The sequence below is a fragment of the Neoarius graeffei genome, chromosome 3 (assembly GCF_027579695.1).
Source record: "Neoarius graeffei isolate fNeoGra1 chromosome 3, fNeoGra1.pri, whole genome shotgun sequence".
NCBI classification, from domain to species: Eukaryota; Metazoa; Chordata; class Actinopteri; order Siluriformes; family Ariidae; genus Neoarius; species Neoarius graeffei.
This window is the reverse complement of record NC_083571.1, coordinates 37,863,753-37,882,482: the sequence shown is the minus strand read 5'-3', so window position 1 is coordinate 37,882,482 and position 18,730 is coordinate 37,863,753. Positions and strand designations below refer to the sequence as shown.

Sequence of the window (18,730 nt, the reverse complement as noted above, 5' to 3'; positions counted from 1 at the left end):
CTGCCGTGTGGAATATTGTGTAATTTTTTGATCCATGTGACTGTAGATGGTCTTTATTACCTGACCACGCCTAACGGTGTTGTGTATCAGACGTACTGTGATATGACGAGTGCAGGAGGAGGATGGACTCTGGTGGCCAGTGTTCACGAGAACAACATGTACGGGAAATGCACCATCGGTCAGTGCTGTAGCTTTACCTCATTATTTTTAATAACATTAATCGAATGTTCATCTAACCTTCATCTCACACCCCTCTAACATTTTTCTAACCTTCATCTAACACTCCTTTAACATTTATCTAACCTTCATCTAACACTCTGCTAATGGTGATCTGACCTTCATCTAACATTTAACTAATATTCATCTAATCTTGATCTACTGTTCCTCTAACATTTATCAAATGTCCATCTCACCTTGATCTAATGCTCCTCTCATGTTTATGTAAGGCAGTAGCCTAATTACTATCACTGTTGCACTGTCTATTACTTTGGTAAACCTGATCCTTGTCCGTTACGGGAGACTGTAGTTCGGCGATTCCTGTTGTGCAGGACGCCATCTTGGTTAAATGTTTTTGTATATTGATCTGAAAGGTAAGCAATGGTAGTGGCAGCTGGCATAATCTTAAAGGAGATACACAAAACCTTTATTTTTAAATACATTTCTGAGTGGATAGCATCTCCATCCTTGACTCTTGTATGCTGCATAAATGGGAATTCAAATATATATTTTTTTGAGAATTAAAATCAACAGCAAAGTTGGCATTCAAGGTGCCCCGCTGAGCCAGCCAGCCCTGAGTGTGTGACGTCACTGCGGTAACCGATTTTAAGGCAGAGGCCTTTTACAGCAAAAGACCAAAGTCATATCAATAAAAATTTATGGTGAAAGTAAGAAATACCGTTACCGACTTGCTCAACTAAGACTGATTTGACTTCATTGATTGTGGGTTGACTCTCATTAATAGAATAGAATAGAATAGAATAGAATAGAATGCCTTTATTGTCACTATACACATGTACAATGAGATTAAAGCATCTCCAATAACAGCGCTAAACAGCGTGTATAGTGAGAGAGAGAGAGAGAGAGAGAGAGAGAGAGAGAGGAAGGGGGGAGAAAAAAAGGGGGGGAGTGCGTCAGGGGGGTAAGGTGCACAGTCCTGAGGTGTATGTGTTGTGTTACACATTATGGAGTGAGGTATTGCTCATTGCACATATAAATTATTGCACAGAGAGAGTCACATTATAAATTATTGCACGAGAGATTCACATTATAAAATAAAATATTACACATTTATGAAGTATTGCTAGGTAAGGTAGGTGCACAGACTTGAGGTGTGTGTAAGGTGCACAGTCCTGAGGTGCATGTGCTGTATGTAAGGTGCACAGTCCTGAGGTGAGGTGAATGTGTTGTGTTTCACATTATGGAGTGAGGTATTGCACATTATAAAAGTATTGCACATAGAGAGTCCCTTATAAAGTACTGCACATTATAAATTATTGCACGAGGAGAGTCACATAGTAAAATACACTACCGTTCAAAAGTTTGGGGTCACCCAGACAATTTTGTGTTTTCCATGAAAAGTCACACTTTTATTTACCACCATAAGTTGTAAAATGAATAGAAAATATAGTCAAGACATTTTTCTGGCCATTTTGAGCATTTAATCGACCCCACAAATGTGATGCTCCAGAAACTCAATCTGCTCAAAGGAAGGTCAGTTTTATAGCTTCTCTAAAGAGCTAAACTGTTTTCAGCTGTGCTAACATGATTGTACAAGGGTTTTCTAATCATCCATTAGCCTTCTGAGGCAATGAGCAAACACACTGTACCATTAGAACACTGGAGTGATAGTTGCTGGAAATAGGCCTCTATACACCTATGTAGATATTGCACCAAAAACCAGACATTTGCAGCTAGAATAGTCATTTACCACATTAGCAATGTATAGAGTGTATTTCTGATTAGTTTAAAGTGATCTTCATTGAAAAGAACAGTGCTTTTCTTTCAAAAATGAGGAAATTTCAAAGTGACCCCAAACTTTTGAACAGTAGTGTAAATAGACTATGAAGTCAGAGCATATCCAAGTTCAGGGCGGTTATGGCTTTTGGAAAGAAGCTGTTTTTGAATCGGTTTGTCTTTGTCCTGATGCACCTGTAGCGCCTCCCTGAGGGCAACAGGTCGAACAGATCAAAGCCAGGGTGGGAGTGGTCCTTGATAATGTTTTTAGCTCTGCTAAGGCAGCGGGAGGTGTAAATGTTTATCAGGGAGGGGAGAGGGCAGCCAATGATCTTCTGTGCTGCCTTAACTACCCTCTGGAGCCTCTCCCTGTCTACAGCAGTGCAGCTGCCGTACCATACTGTAATACAGTACGTCAGCAGGCTCTCGATGAATGAGCGGTAGAAGGTCAGCAGCAGGTTGGAATTTAGGTTGTACTTCCTGAGGACTCTCAGGAAGTGTAGCCACTGCTGAGCCTTCTTAATAACTGCTGTGATGTTTACTGACCAGGAAATGTTGACGGAGATGAGGACGCCGAGAAACCGGAAGGTGTGGACCCTCTCCACATACACGTTGTTGATGTAGAGGGGGGCTAGGTCAGTGCTGTGCTTCCTGAAGTGAACAATGAGCTCTTTGGTTTTCTTGGTGTTCAGAGCGAGGTTATTTTCTGAACACCAGGCTGCCAACTTCAGGACCTCCTCTCTGTAGGCTGCCTCATCTCCCTTTGAGATGAGTCCGACCACTGTGGTGTCGTCAGTAAACCTGACGACGAGGTTGTTGTTGTGGGTCGAACTACAGTCATGGGTGTAGAGGCAGTACAGGAGGGGGCTCAGCACACAGCCCTGTGGAGAGCCAGTGCTCAACGTGCGGGTGGAGGAGAAGTGCGGGCCAAGTCTCACAGTCTGGGGCCGGTTAGTAAGAAAGTCCTTTAACCAGGCACATGTGAGAGGGGGGAGGCCGAGAGTGTCCAGTTTCCTAATAAGGATGTCCAGGATTATTGTATTAAAAGCTGAACTGTAATCCACAAAGAGTATGCGGACGTAGCTCTGCTGCTGCTCCAGGTGATTTAGTGCAGAGTGGAGAGCTAGGGCAATGGCGTCCTCTGTGGATCTGTTTGTGCGATATGCGAACTGGTAGGGGTCGAAGTCTGCGGGGAGGTGGTCCTTGATGTGCTGAAGAACTAGTCTCTCGAAGCACTTCATGATTACCGGGGTGAGGGCCACAGGACGGTAATCATTCAGGCTGGTGACGGGAGACTTCTTTGGCACTGGGATTATTGTTGCAAATTTTAGGCAGGGCGGGATGACTGCCTGAGCCAGGGAGAGGTTAAAGATCCTGGTGAAGGTAGGGGCGAGCTGATGGGCGCACGCTCTGAGCACCTTACCAGGTACACCATCTGGGCTGGCAGCTTTCTTGGGGTTCACTGCCAGGAGCACCCGTGTGACATCGTGCTCCTGTACAGTGAAAGGAGTGGTGTGGGAACTGTGTGGTGGTGGGGGCAGGGCAGGAGCAGATGAGTGCTACTGAGATGTTTCAAAGCGTGCAAAGAAGCGATTTAGCTCCTCTGCTAGTGGCGCACTCCAGTCTCCTGTTGGCGCATCACAGTCTCTGAAGTTTGTGATGTCCTGAATGCCCTGCCACACCTCCCGTGTGTTGTTGCTGGACAGGTGGGATTCTATGCGCAGCCTGTGGTCCGCCTTGGCTTTAATTATTCCTCTTTTCAGATCAGCTCGAGCAGCTCTGTACAGAGCTCTATCACCTGACCTGAAGGCAGCATCGCGAGCCCTGAGGAGTGAGCGGACCTGGCTGGTCATCCAGGGTTTCTGGTTTGGGAAGACCCGGATGTTTTTATCCACCGTCACATTCCCGATGCAGAACTTGATATAGTCCAGCACCGTTCCTGTGAATGTCTCCAGCTCCTGGTGTTCAAATAAGTCCCAATCTGTCTGTTTAAAGCAGTCCTTTAGTTTAGAGAGTGCATTGTCAGGCCAGGTTGTGATAGTCCTTGTGGTGGGCCTGGCTCTGCGTCTGAGGGGGGTGTAGGCTGGGGAGAGCAGGAGGGAAAGATGGTCTGACTGGCCGAGGTGAGGGAGGGGTATGGCTCTGTACGCATGCTTGATATTGGAGTAAACATGATCCAGAGTGTTCTCCCCTCTAGTAGAACACTTAACATGTTGGTAAAACTTCAGCAGTACAGTCTTCAAGTTGGCCTTATTAAAGTCTCCTGCTATTATGTGAACACCGTCAGGGTGGGCCCGCTGCTGTTTGTTAACGGTGTTCAGCAGGAGAGAGAGTGCTGTGTTTACACTGGTGTCAGGTAGAATATACACAGCTGTGACAATCAGCACAGTTAGCTCTCTTGGTAGAAAAAAAGGCCGGCATCTTACAGACATATACTCAACGTCTGGGGAACAGTGTTTATCTATAATTGTTCCGTTGTTACACCAATTGTCATGCATGTAAATACAGAGCCCCCCTCCTCTACTCTTACCAAAGTTCTCATTTCTATCCCAGCGGAGCAGAGTGCGGCCTACTAGCTGCAAGCTAGCATTGGATATTTCCTGATGAAGCCAGGTTTCTGTGATAATTAAAACACAGCAGTCCCGAACATAGCGATTTCCAGCGAGTTGTAATTCCAGATCATCTGTTTTATGTACCAGGGATCTAGCATTGGAGAGATACAGGCTCGGTAGAGGTGGCTTGTGTGGTTGTTTTCTTAGCATAGCATCGGACCTGCAGCCCCGCTTCTGCTTCCTCTCCCTCCTCCGTCTGCGCTGCCTCCTAGACCCAACAACAATCCACGGAGAGCCCGGCGGTCTCGCTATGTCATCTGGGATGTTATGCGTGAAGAGAAAGTCGCTCGAAACAGATATCTGGTGTTGGTCACCGATGGCTAAAAGTGTCTGGCGGGTGTACTGGATGTTCGCAGAACCGATGGTGCACAAACAAGCAAGAAAGAAATACAAAAACAAACAAAAAAAAGAGCACTGAAAAGGAGAGCCATAAGCTGCTGCAACCACGCACGCCGCCATCTTGACCATGAAAAACAGGATAGGTGTTATAACTTATGCAACATACATGTACATGCATGCATTTTAACTGATAAAATGTAAAAGGCTAATAAAATAATCAGATGAACTGAAGCAAATTAAATAATCTTATACCAGTAACTTAAATACACAATACAAGTTACATGTATTAATCTAAATGTAGGTAAACGAGTGTTGTTGTTTTTGTTGTTTTGTATCCAAATGAGAGTCGGTCTTACCCGTCAGTGTTCTCGCTTCTTGAAGGCCGACCTTGTGGCCGATTGTTTTGAAACAATCTGACTTTCAGTTGTTCATTCAGTTCTCCGTTCATTCGCTTCTTCCACGTAAGGGCAAGATATTGCTTGAGGCAAGCATATCCAGGGGAGAAATCAGACAGCTGCTCCACTCATTCTCCATTTTCTCCATACTGAGTACTCCACTATTACTGCTTGGCTAAGGCAATTACCAAAACCCGCAATGGGACAGGACGTCACCGGTTTTAGCAACAACCACGGGGAGGTCACTGCCCAAGTGATATATCCCGTTCCATCCCATCCCATTCCATCCTGGGTTTTAGCAACAACCCTCAGCTCACACTCCGGGAGAACTGGTGCAGCTGAATTTACTTTCTTTTTCTTGTAGTTTTCTTTTCCCTTAATTGTTGGTACTGCACCCTCTTTCAATACGGGCTTATAGCCAATGCTCCTCAACAGATCAGAGGTGTCGTACGAGTCTTCAGTAAAATGTGCAGAGCAGAGGAGCGACCACTTCGTAGGTGCCCAATATGCCCGTGAACTTCTCACAAAACGCGTCCAAATCTTTGTAGTTTGAACATTCTTGGGCCATTAATGCAATGTAAATCCATCTTCTATCGTATTGCTGCACCCACCAGCAACACATCTATGTGGCATGGCGATAAATTAGCTCAAAATGGAAGCTCAAAGTTGCAGTCAGCTCTGTGTTTTAGAATAGCGAAAATGGCGATGAGACCGATAGCCTTCCTGCGGTGACATTGCAGATGCCAAGGTCATTCACTCAGACTGCTACCTATATGAATCATCTCATCTCATCTCATTATCTCTAGCCGCTTTATCCTTCTACAGGGTCGCAGGCAAGCTGGAGCCTATCCCAGCTGACTACGGGCGAAAGGCGGGGTACACCCTGGACAAGTCGCCAGTTCATCATAGGGCTGACACATAGACACAGACAACCATTCATACTCACACTCACACCTACGGTCAATTTAGAGTCACCAGTTAACCTAACCTGCATGTCTTTGGACTGTGGGGGAAACCGGAGCACCCGGAGGAAACCCACGCAGACACGGGGAGAACATGCAAACTCCACACAGAAAAGCCCTCGCCGGCCCCGGGGCTCGAACCCAGGACCTTCTTGCTGTGAGGCGACAGCGCTAACCACTACACCACCGTGCCGCCCTATATGAATCATTTTAATCATAAAAAATTACAATATTAGATTTATTATTAATGCTTAAAACTATTTCTATGCCATTCTTGAGGTCTTAAGGCATTTATAAACAAAAAGTGAGGCCATGGTTCTGCATATCTCCTTTAAAATAATTTAACTAAAAATCGGCCCTCTAATCTATTTGTTCATTGGAAGTGTTAATTAAGCTGGTTATCTACAATTCGGCGTTGGGTTTGAGAAGCAAACACATTAATATCTTTATGAAAAATACGTTGGCGGTAGGCGGCACGGTGGTGTAGTGGTTAGCGCTGTCGCCTCACAGCAAGAAGGTCCTGGGTTCGAGCCCCGGGGCCGGCGAGGGCCTTTCTGTGTGGAGTTTGCATGTTCTCCCCGTGTCCGTGTGGGTCCCCTCCGGGTGCTCCGGTTTCCCCCACAGTCCAAAGACATGCAGGTTAGGTTAACTGGTGACTCTAAATTGACCGTAGGTGTGAATGGTTGTCTGTGTCTATGTGTCAGCCCTGTGATGACCTGGCGACTTGTCCAGGGTGTACCCCGCCTTTCGCCCGTAGTCAGCTGGGATAGGCTCCAGCTTGCCTGCGACCCTGTAGAAGGATAAAGCGGCTAGAGATAATGAGATGAGTGTCATTCATTCATTTTAGCACATGACTATCATTTCTATAGGGAAAAAATGTTTTTGTATCTTGATCTGAAAGGGTGGTGGAGCCAGCAGCCAATAAAGTGTCGACAAGTCTCAGCCACAATCCAGAACCCCTGTCTGTGGTGCTTCATTCTCTCCCCACTCATCACCCCATCACAACAATAAAACACAATGCAGAGTACCTGGATGTGCAGGGAGGCTTCAGCATGTCAGAGAGGGTTACATTTATCTAACCTTCATCCAAAACTTCTCTAACGTTTATCTAACCTTCCTCTAACATATATCTAACTTTCATCTAATGCTCCTCTATCATTTATCTAACCTTCATCCAACACTCCTCGAAAGTTTATCTCACCTTCATCTAATGTTCCTCGAATGTTTATCTAATCTTCATCTCACACTCCTCTAACATTTATTGAATATTCATCTCGTGCTCCTCTAACATTTGTCAAATTTTTATTTAACTTTCATCTATCTGTCCTCTCACATTTATCTAATGTTTGTCTAATGCTCCTCTAACATTTAACTAATGTTCATCTAACCCTCATTGAACATTTCTCTAACTTTTATCTCATGTTCATCTAACTTCCATCTAACACTCTGTCACACTTCCCTGAGGTGGGGTCCTTAGCCTGGGCCCGCCCATCCTAAGCGTGACGCAACACGAGGGCCTGTTGCGAGCTAGTCTGGCCAGGCAAGCTATCGACAGCTCTTCCAAGCTCCCGAAAAATCGGGAACCAATCAACTCTGAGCATCTCCAATGGCCCTGGGTAGAGGCGTGTTCAAGGCACTGACGTAGTAGAACTGCAACCGGAAGCCATAGATTGTTTACAGAATCTATGCCGGAAGTGCTTCATTCACGCTTCCGCATCTATTACGCATAGATGCTGTATTGAAAGCATTCAATGGGAAGTTCTCATTGAAAATGGAGCAAAGAGCAGCCCTGGAGGTATTTATTGAAAGGAAGGACGTTTTCGCCTTGCTCCCGACCGGCTTCGGTAAGAGTTTAATCTACCAGTTAGCCCCATCGCGTCGCATACATCAGAGGAAAGAGTGATGTGATTGGTTTAAGCTTCGTCACAGCCTTTTCTGGCTTCGACCAGTAGCAAACTGAGGCATTTCAGGGAGGCGGGTCAACCACGGGCTCTGGGAAACGGTTGGGCTTAATATCTTGGCCAGACCAATAGCTCGGAGAGCTTTGAAGTCGCGTTAGCCAGGCTAGGGGTAATGAGGAACTGGAGACAGGCACTACAATCAAAGGTGCACTTTTAATTTTAATATTTACAGTGGTGCTGGAAAGTTTGTGAACCCTTTAGAATTTTCTATATTTCTGCATAAATATGACCTAAAACATCATCAGATTTCCACACAAGTCCTAAAAGTAGATAAAGAGAACCCAGTTAAACAAATAAGATAAAAATATTATACTTGGTCTTTTATTTATTGAGGAAAATGATCCAATATTACATATCTGTGAGTGGCAAAAGTATGTGAACCTCTAATTTGAAGGTGAAATTCAAGTCAGGTGTTTCAATGGGCTGACAAGCAGGTGTGAGTGGGCAACCTGTTTTATTTAAAGAACAGGGATCTATCAAAGTCTGATCTTCACAGCACATGTTTGTGGAAGTGTATCATGGTGCGAACAAAGGAGATTTCTGAGGACCTCAGAAAAAGCATTGTTGATGCTCCTCAGGCTGGAAAAGGTTACAAAACCATCTCTAAAGAGTTTGGACTCCACCAAGCCACAGTCAGACAGATTGTGTACAAATAGAGGAAATTCAAGACCATTGTTACCATCCCCAGGAGTGCTCGACCAACAAAGACCACTCCAAGAGCAAGGTGTGTAATAGTCGGCGAGGTCACAAAGGACCCCAGGGTAACTTCTAAGCAACTGAAGGCCTCTCTCACATTGGCTAATGTTAATGTTCATGAGTCCACCATCAGGAGAACATTGAACAACAACAATGGTGTGCATGGCAGGGTTGCAAGGAGAAAGCCACTGCTCTCCAAAAAGAACATTGTTGCTCATCTGCAGTTTGCTAAAAATCACGTGAACAAGCCAGAAGGCTATTGTAAAAATGTTTTGTGGACAGATAAGACCAAAATAGAACTTTTTGGTTTAAATGAGAAATGTTATGTTTGGAGAAAGGAAAACACTGCATTCCAGCATAAGAACCTTATCCCATCTTTGAAATATGGTGGTGGTACTATCATGGTTTGGGCCTGTTTTGCTGCATCTGGGCCAGGACGGTTTGCCATCATTGATGGAACAATGAATTCTGAATTATACCAGCAAATTCGAAAGGAAAATGTCAGGTCATCTGTCCATGAACTGAATCTCAGGTGGTGGGGAGGGCCCGCAGCGGTGGAGGTGGTGGACCCTGCTGATGCGAGTAGGTGCCGGAATGCCTGACGATCTTCCTGCTGCACTAGCACCAGGGCCTCTAACCTTTGCTCCTGCTCCTTCCGGAGGGTGACTAATGACTGGTGCTGGCTCTACTGGGCCGTGGTGAGGGCGTGGACCAGGTCCACAAAAGGGGAGGACTCCATGGGGCTGTTCTTCTCCATGCTCCGACCCCCAGGTTTCGGCACCACTGTAGAAATTCGGAAAGGTGGGTGGAGCACAGAAGGACGGCAGGCCAGAACTATGTTCAAAAAACCTCTTTATTGGCACTTTTCAGTGATTTTTACACTCTCCCAGCCACACACGCACGCACATACACACAGGTCATCTAGTTGGGGAGAGAGCTCTCTTCCTCTCCTCTCTCTCTCTCGTTATATAGGGCGCGGTCACTGGGGAAGACACACAAACACACGTTAACTGACATCAGGTGTAGTGATTCTGCCACAAAGTATTGTATAAAGTCTCATCTCATCTCATTATCTCTAGCCGATTTATCCTGTTCTGCAGGGTCGCAGGCAAGCTGGAGCCTATCCCAGCTGACTACAGGTGAAAGGCAGGGTACACCCTGAACAAGTCGCCAGGTCATCACAGGGCTGACACATAGACACAGACAACCATTCACACTCACACTCATGGTCAATTTAGAGTCACCACTTAACCTAACCTGCGTGTCTTTGGACTGTGGGGGAAACCGGAGCACCCGGAGGAAACCCACACGGACACGGGGAGAACATGCAAACTCCACACAGAAAGGCCCTCGCCGGCCCCAGGTCGGTAAACGCGACCGCCATTTTGGACATGTAGTGGACTTCGGCTCAAATCGGTTTGAATGCGAGGAAGGCGACAAACATAAAAGAAAAAGGAGCGAGATGGAGAAAACTGTATTTACTAGTTTACTGTAATTATGATCTGGCAGCTACTTACACCGGATCCAGTGTAAATAGCTGCCGCGAGCTAGCAGCCGGAGCCGCGCGCTTCGCGGCCAGAGCCGCGAGCTAGCTGCCGGAGCCGCGCGCTACGTGGCTGGAGCCGCGAGCTAGCGCGCGCGCGCTCTTCCCGGCCGGAGCCACGAGCTATCGCACTCTCCCTCCCCGGCCGGAGCCGCGAGCTAGCGCACGCGCTTCGCGGCCGGAGCCGCGAGCTAGCGCGCTCTCCCTCCCCGGCCGGAGCCGCGAGCTAAATAGCTCGGATACCCCGGATCCGGTGTAAATAGCTGCCAGATAATAATTACAGTAAACTAGAATGGAATGTTAACAGCAATGTAATGCCTTTTCTGGCTAATTTTATTCGTCTTACCTCCAACAAAGTGGTCACTACACAACCGTTGGTATGCCGCTATCCATCTTCTCCGTCGGTCAGCATCTACCGGGATCCGATAAAATGATAACCCTTGCCTTGTTTGTTGATGGTTACTACATCCAGGTGCACAACAATATAGTGGCATGATGGAAGTCTTGCTGAAAATAAACACTTTCTTTGCTGCCGTTCCTCAATGTTGGCTGTGGTAAACTACTGGTAGTACATGTCCAAAATGGCGGCCGTGTTTGTCGTGACATCACGTGAAAAGGGTCCATACATTCACACACATGCAGAGGTCGCAGGATGCAGGTCTCTCTCTCTCTCTCTCTCTCTCTCTCTCATTACTGGCCATCTGAAAGACACACAGAGACACACATTCATGGACAGCCAGGAATTAGACACAGGTGTAACTCGTCACATGTTACCTGCTGGTTCGACCTGACTCCTTGGCGTTCACAGCCGATGCTCGACCACACCCTCACTGTCACATGCTCATCTAACATTTATCTAATGTTTGTGTAATGCTCCTCTAACATTTATCTAATGTTCATCTAACTTTCATCTAAAATTCCTCTCACATTTTTCTAATATTCTTCTCACCTTCACCTAACGCTCATCGAACATTTATCTAACCTTGAACTAATGATCCTTTAACATTTATCTAATGTTCATCTAACCTTGATTTAATGTTCGTGTAACGTTTATCTAACTGTAATGTAAAGGTGATCGCTGGTCCAGTCAGCAGGGTGGAAGTCCATATGTACCTGAGGGAGACGGATCGTGGAGTAACACTGTCACATTCGGCACTGCAGAAGCTGCAACCAGTGATGACTTCAAGGTCCAAATTAAAAGAAATAAACACGCAAACCTAAACAAATGAGAATTTGCAAAAAATATAATTAAAGTATGATAAAATTTACAATAATAAAAAGTGTTGCCAGGCAAAACAAACCTCAGCCGGTAGCACTTATGATGAATATGAAGGAAGATATGGTAAAAAAAATAGGTATCCTATGGGTACATGTGGCTACTGCTTATAAATAAAATTGTTTTCTGATCCCATGTTCAGACAGTACAGATAGCATATATATTTACTCTCTGAGGCATTAGCCACAAAAATGAAGCATAATCCAAAAATGAACAATTTAAAAATCACAAAACCAAAATATACCAAGTGTCTGTACTTTATATTATTCTACTCTTACCTCTTATGGCCCTTTTCCACTACCCTTTTTCAGCTCACTTCAGCTCACTTCAGCTCACTTCAGCCCGACACGGCTCGCGTTTCGACTACCTCAGAGCAGCGCGACTCAGCTCGCTTCAGCCCTACTTAGCACCCAAAACTCGCACGGTTTTGGAGTGGGGCTGAAGCGAGCCAAACCGAGCCGAGTGGGGCTAGGGGCGTGAGGAGACACTCCCCTGTGCACTGATTGGTGAGGAGGAGTCTCCTCACATGCCCACACACGCCCCGCAAGCAGGCTGGGATCTGTAAACACCGTAAACCCGGAAGAAGAAGAAGAATTACACGAATTTCTGAAGCCTTATGCGCCTCGCCTCATCTATACGCTCTTGCCAGTATCTGTTGGCGTTGTCGGTGACAACAAGCCACAGCACCAAGACCAGCAACACTAACGACTCCATGTCCTCCATGTTTATTGTTTACTCTCCGGGTCGTGAGACTACCGCTTAAAAGGTCACTGATGTCACTGTTTGCACCGCCTAACGACATCATGTGACATCCACCCACTTTCGCTAACTCCACCCAATGTGTCCACCCACTTCCAGCCAGCACGGTTCAGCGCGGTTGTAGTCGAAATGCAACTCCAACAGCCCCACTCAGCTCGACTCAGCCCAACTCAGCACGGCACGGCTCAGCCCGACTCAGCCGCGTTGGTAGTGGAAAAGCGGCATTACAGTTTTCAAACTGAAACCTTCGAACCAAGGCTGACATACACAAGCTGTTGCCATGACCAAAACTCTTGTTTCCAGGAAATGGCCCGGCACTAGAGCTCAGTGGAACACATTTTCCCTCTGTAATAAGCATAAACATGTCTGAAAGCGATTTCTTTAGTCTAGTCCATTTATTTATAATTAATTTATAACAATAAATTAACAGAGCGGTGAAGTTTTTATCAGTGGGATTTAAAAGTGGGCGTGGACAAAACCCCTTCCTTTGCGTATGTAAATGAACCAAGAAACCATCCAATGACAGCACTGTGTATGCAAATGAGGCAGGTAGGGATCCAATCAGTGTGTTTGTGGGAGGAGTCTTTCTGAGGCACCACTCCTGCAGTCTGAGCTCAGAGCTTTTTTTTTTCCCTTTTTGGTCAGTGTGGCCTTGACCTTGACCGGATGACCCTCAAAATGTTGGAAGTTCTACAACCCCGATTCCAAAAAAGTTGGGACAAAGTACAAATTGTAAATAACAACGGAATGCAATAATTTACTAATCTCAAAAACTGATATTGTATTCACAATAGAACATAGCCAACATATCAAATGTCGAAAGTGAGACATTTTGAAATTTCATGCCAAATATTGGCTCATTTGAAATTTCATGACAGCAACACATCTCAAAAAAGTTGGGACAGGGGCAATAAGAGGCTGGAAAAGTTAAAGGTACAAAAAAGGAACAGCTGGAGGACCAAATTGCAACTCATTAGGTCAATTGGCAATAGGTCATTAACATGACTGGGTATAAAAAGAGCATCTTGGAGTGGCAGCGGCTCTCAGAAGTAAAGACGGGAAGAGGATCACCAATCCCCCTAATTCTGCACTGACAAATAATGGAGCAATATCAGAAAGGAGTTCGACAGTGTAAAATTGCAAAGAGTTTGAACATATCATCTACAGTGCCTAATATCATCAAAAGATTCAGAGAATCTGGAAGAATCTCTGTGCGTAAGGGTCAAGGCTGGAAAACCATACTGGGTGCCTGTGATCTTCGGGACCTTAGACGGCACTGCATCACATACAGGCATGCTTCTGTATTGGAAATCACAAAATGGGCTCAGGAATATTTCCAGAGAACATTATCTGTGAACACAATTCACCGTGCCATCCGCCGTTGCCAGCTTAAACTCTATAGTTCAAAGAAGAAGCCATATCTAAACATGATCCAGAAGCGCAGACGTCTTCTCTGGGCCAAGGCTCATTTAAAACGGACTGTGGCAAAGTGGAAAACTGTTCTGTGGTCAGACGAATCAAAATTTGAAGTTCTTTATGGAAATCAGGGACGCCTGATGTCATTCGGACTAAAGAGGAGAAGGACGACCCAAGTTGTTATCAGTGCTCAGTTCAGAAGCCTGCATTAGAGGTCTGCACGGGACAGAATTTTCAGTCCCGCTCCCACATTGTGCAGTCCCGCTCCCGCAAAGAATTATGATTTTCAGTCCCGCTCCCGCCCGCGCCTGTCATATTTTGTCCCGCTCCTGCCCGCAAATCCCGCATGATGCAGACATTCGCGTTATTTCTCATGAAAGTTCTTGTCATTGGCTTGGGGAATTAAACATGCTGAGCTTAGCTGAGCTCTCCAGGCCTGATGTACCTGATTTATGGCCGTTGTATGTCAGAACCTTTTGGCACTTATCACAGCAAGCAAAGGGCAGCTGATTTCCCTCTGTGTCGTACACGAGTGAGAATGACTTCCAAATGTCTGATTTCAGGACTCTTGACTTTTTAACGGTAAATGTACCTCTTTTTAAAGCAGCACTTACTTCTGAAGCACTGTGAGCTTCACTAGAGGAGCTCTGCTCTTCTGCCATGATCGGAGATCTCAAACACGGAAGAGCGGAAAGGAATCGGAAACGTACGCGAGATTAGACCACATCAGCAAATTTATGCATCTTAAAATGTTTTTATTAATGCCAAATAAAATATCCAGCACAAATTATATATGATAGACATAAATTAATAATTTATAAATTTTATTTTAAACACGTTTTTAGTTAGCGGGACTGCAGCTTATCACCTCTCCCGTCCGCTCCCGCATTGTGCACTCCCCCTCCCGCCTGCGCCCGCAATGAGCTTTCAAAATTTGTCCCACGCCGCACTGCTTTGCGTTGGGTCCCGCGGATCCCACGGGACTCCCGCGGGAGTGCAGGGCTCTAGCCTGCATCTCTGATGGTATAGGGTTGCATTAGTGCATGTGGCATGGGCAGCCTACACATCTGGAAAGACACCATCAATGCTGAAAGGTATATCCAGGTTCTAGAGCAACATATGCTCCCATCCATATGATGTCTCTTTCAGGGAAGACTTTGCATTTTCCAACATGACAATGCCAAACCACATACTGCATCAATTACAGCATCATGGCTGCGTAGAAGAAGGGTCCAGGTACTGAACTGGCCAGCCTGCAGTCCAGATCTTTCACCCATAGAAAACATTTGGTGCATCATAAAATGGAAGATACAACAAAAAAGACCTAAGACAGTTGAGCAACTAGAATCCTACATTAGACAAGAATGGGTTAACATTCCTATCCCTAAACTTGAGCAACTTGTCTCCTCAGTCCCCAGACATTTACAGACTGTTGTAAAGAGAAAAGGGGATGTCTCACAGTGGTAAACATGGCCTTGTCTCAACTTTTTTGAGATGTGTTGTTGTCATGAAATTTAAAATCACCTAATTTTTCTCTTTAAATGATACATTTTCTCAGTTTAAACATTTGATATGTCATCTATGTTCTATTCTGAATAAAATATGGAATTTTGAAACTTCCACATCATTGCATTTTGTTTTTATTTACAATTTGTACTTTGTCCCAACTTTTTTGGAATCGGGGTTGTATTTGAGACCAATGCCCATCTATCATGAAAGTTTCATGAAGATTGGACCAGCCGTTTTCCCATAATATCATTAACAATAAAACCCAAACGAAAACAATACCTCACCCCCTGGTGGTCTCCGTCCCAGGCGAGGTAACAACCACAGTGAGTTCCATATATACATTAATTAATGTTAAATACAAACATCATTCCATCATTAGGAGGAAATTCTGACATGATGAGAAGATTCTTCTTCCTCTTCTTCATCTTTGTACTTTATCCCACAGAATCCTGGGTATTATGATATTGAAGCAGAGAACGTGGCAGTGTGGCACGTTCCAAATAACGAGCGAGTGGATCGTTGGAAACCAACATCATTTCTGCGCTACCACACGGAGAACAGCTTCCTCAAGAACTACAGAGGAAACCTCTACAATCTCTTCAAGGTAACAGAACATTCACTCCTGAAAGGTTCACTTTAGAAATGTTGTGTCCTGTTGCCATTAACTCTGATGTAATGCCTTCTAATGCTAATCTAACTCTAATCCAACACCAATCTAACGTTCATCTAACATTGCTGTAATCAAATCAAATCAAGTTTATTTGTACAGCGCTTTTAACAATAAACATTGTCGCAAAGCAGCTTTACAGAATTTGAACGACTTAAAACATGAGCTAATTTTATCCCTAATCTATCCCCAATGAGCAAGCCTGTGGCGACGGTGGCAAGGAAAAACTCCCTCAGACGACATGAGGAAGAAACCTCGAGAGGAACCAGACTCAAAAGGGAACCCATCCTCATTTGGGCAACAACAGACAGCCTGACTATAATATTAACAGTTTTAACAGGTATAACCCTCAACTGTCCTCATGGGGCCGTCCTTCACAGGAGTGGGGCGATAAAACTCCGACCAGACACAGGGCACCAGGATGGATCAAGCAGGTCCGAGGGGCAGAAGAGGCCAGCATCTCAATCCCAGGATCAACATGTAACTCAGAGGGACAGATGGGGGGGGGGGGGGGGGGAGAAAGAAAACACGTTGTTAGGTATGCCCTAAAAATGACAAGTATTAAATCTGTGTGGTAGGCTCGCAGAGACGAGAGTCTTTACATCAGGCATGACGCACAATGGCATGTTAATATGGTAAAAAATATATCATGACCTGCTCTGGCTGGATGCTTGATTGGGTGATGGGAGCACACTCCTCAGCAATGATGAGATGCAGATGGGACTCTTAGGCCTGGCCAAGACAATTCAGTTACATTTCACCGGGTCTGGGACATGCGACAGAATGTCTGACGGCCGATTCCCTGCAGGCTACGATAGCCAGTCGAGGTCCCCACCGTCTCCACCAAAAGATTTCCTGTTGACTCCATGTAACTCAGAGGGACAGATTTGGGGTGGGGGGGGGAGAGAAAGAAAACACAGGTGGTTAGGTATGCCCAATGTCACCTGAATAAGTAGGAACAGTATACATATTGCACCGAGTACAAGCAGGGACTCCGGCAACTAACTATGACAGCATAACTAAAAGGAGAGAGCCAGAAGGTAACACAGGCATGAGGGAGCCCCGGGACATAAAGCAGCCAGCCACTGCACCGTCAACAAACTCGAGTGAGCAAGCGAGTGGGGACTGACAGCATCCATACATCCCAGTTTACCAAAACACTCTATGTCTGAGGACCCTCCAGATCTACTCCTTTACCTCATAAACACCATTAACAAAAGGCTTGACTAAACAGATATGTTTTCAGCCTAGACTTAAATGCTGAGACTGTGTCTGATTCCCGAACATTACTTGGAAGGCTGTTCCATAACAGTGGGGCTTTGTAAGAAAAGGCTCTGCCCCCTGATGTAGCCTTCAATATACGAGGTACCAGCAGATAGCCTGCACCTTTTGATCTAAGTAGGCGTGGCGGGTCATAGAGGAGCAGAAGTTCACTCAGGTACTGTGGTGCGAGACCATTTAGTGCTTTAAAGGTCAATAGTAGTATTTTATAATCAATACGAAATTTGATTAATACGAAATTTGATTGGGAGCCAATGCAGTGTGGATAAGACAGGCGTGATGTGGTCATATTTTCTAGTTCTAGTAAGGACTCCTGCTGCAGCATTTTGAACTAACTGGAGCTTGTTTATGCACTTATTGGAACATCCAGACAGTAAGGCATTACAATAATCCAACCTGGAGGTAACGAAAGCATGAACTAGTTTTTCTGCATCATGCAATGACATTAAATTTCTTATCTTTGCAATATTTCTGAGATGAAAGAAAGCTATCCGGGTGATGTTATCAATGTGAGTTTCGAATGAAAGACTGGGGTCAATAATCACTCCGAGGTCTTTTACTGCTGCACGTGAAGAAACAGAAAGGCCATCCAGAGTTACTGTGTAATCAGAAAACTTACTTCTAGCTGTATGTGGTCCTAGCACAAGTACTTCAGTCTTGTCAGAGTTAAGCAGAAGGAAATTAACGAGCATCCAGTGTCTAATGTCCTTAACACATTCCTCAATTCTATTAAGCTGGTGTCTCTCATCAGGTTTTGCAGAGACATACAACTGTGTGTCATCAGCATAACAGTGGAAACTAATACAATGTTTACGAATAATATCGCCCAGAGGTAACATATATAGAGAAAAAAGCAGTGGACCCAAGACAGAACCTTGTGGAACACCAAACTTTACCTCGGTACGTCTAGAAATATCACCATTTATATCGACATACTGATAACGATCAGTTAGATAAGACCTGAGCCAGGAGAGGGTCATTCCCTTAACTCCCACAACATTTTCTAGTCTATCCAGAAGAATGGAATGATCAATGGTATCAAATGCTGCACTAAGGTCAAGCAACACAAGTAGCGAGACACAGCCCTGATCAGACGCCAACAGTAGGTCGTTTACTACTTTAACCAGTGCTGTCTCTGTGCTATGATGAGGTCTAAATCCTGACTGATACATTTCATGGATGTTATTCCTATGTAAATATGAGCATAACTGCTGTGCCACAGCTTTTTCAAGGATCTTGGAGATAAAGGGGAGGTTTGATATTGGCCGATAATTGGACAGCTGACAGGGATCAAGGTCAGGTTTTTTAATCAGGGGTTTGATAACTGCTAGTTTAAAGGATTTGGGTACATAGCCAATCAT

The 18,730-nt window shown here is 45.1% G+C and overlaps 1 protein-coding gene across 1 annotated transcript in view; it reads left to right on the top strand.

The window, feature by feature from the left end:
• The window catches only part of LOC132882786 (intelectin-like), a 30,165-nt gene that overhangs the window by 1,484 nt on the left and 9,951 nt on the right, over positions 1 to 18,730 (top strand). Inside the window, exons 4-6 of the mRNA XM_060915895.1 lie at positions 47 to 178; positions 11,533 to 11,648; positions 15,867 to 16,025. Coding sequence (XP_060771878.1) covers positions 47 to 178; positions 11,533 to 11,648; positions 15,867 to 16,025 — 407 coding nt within the window. The remainder of the gene's footprint in view (positions 1 to 46; positions 179 to 11,532; positions 11,649 to 15,866; positions 16,026 to 18,730) is intronic.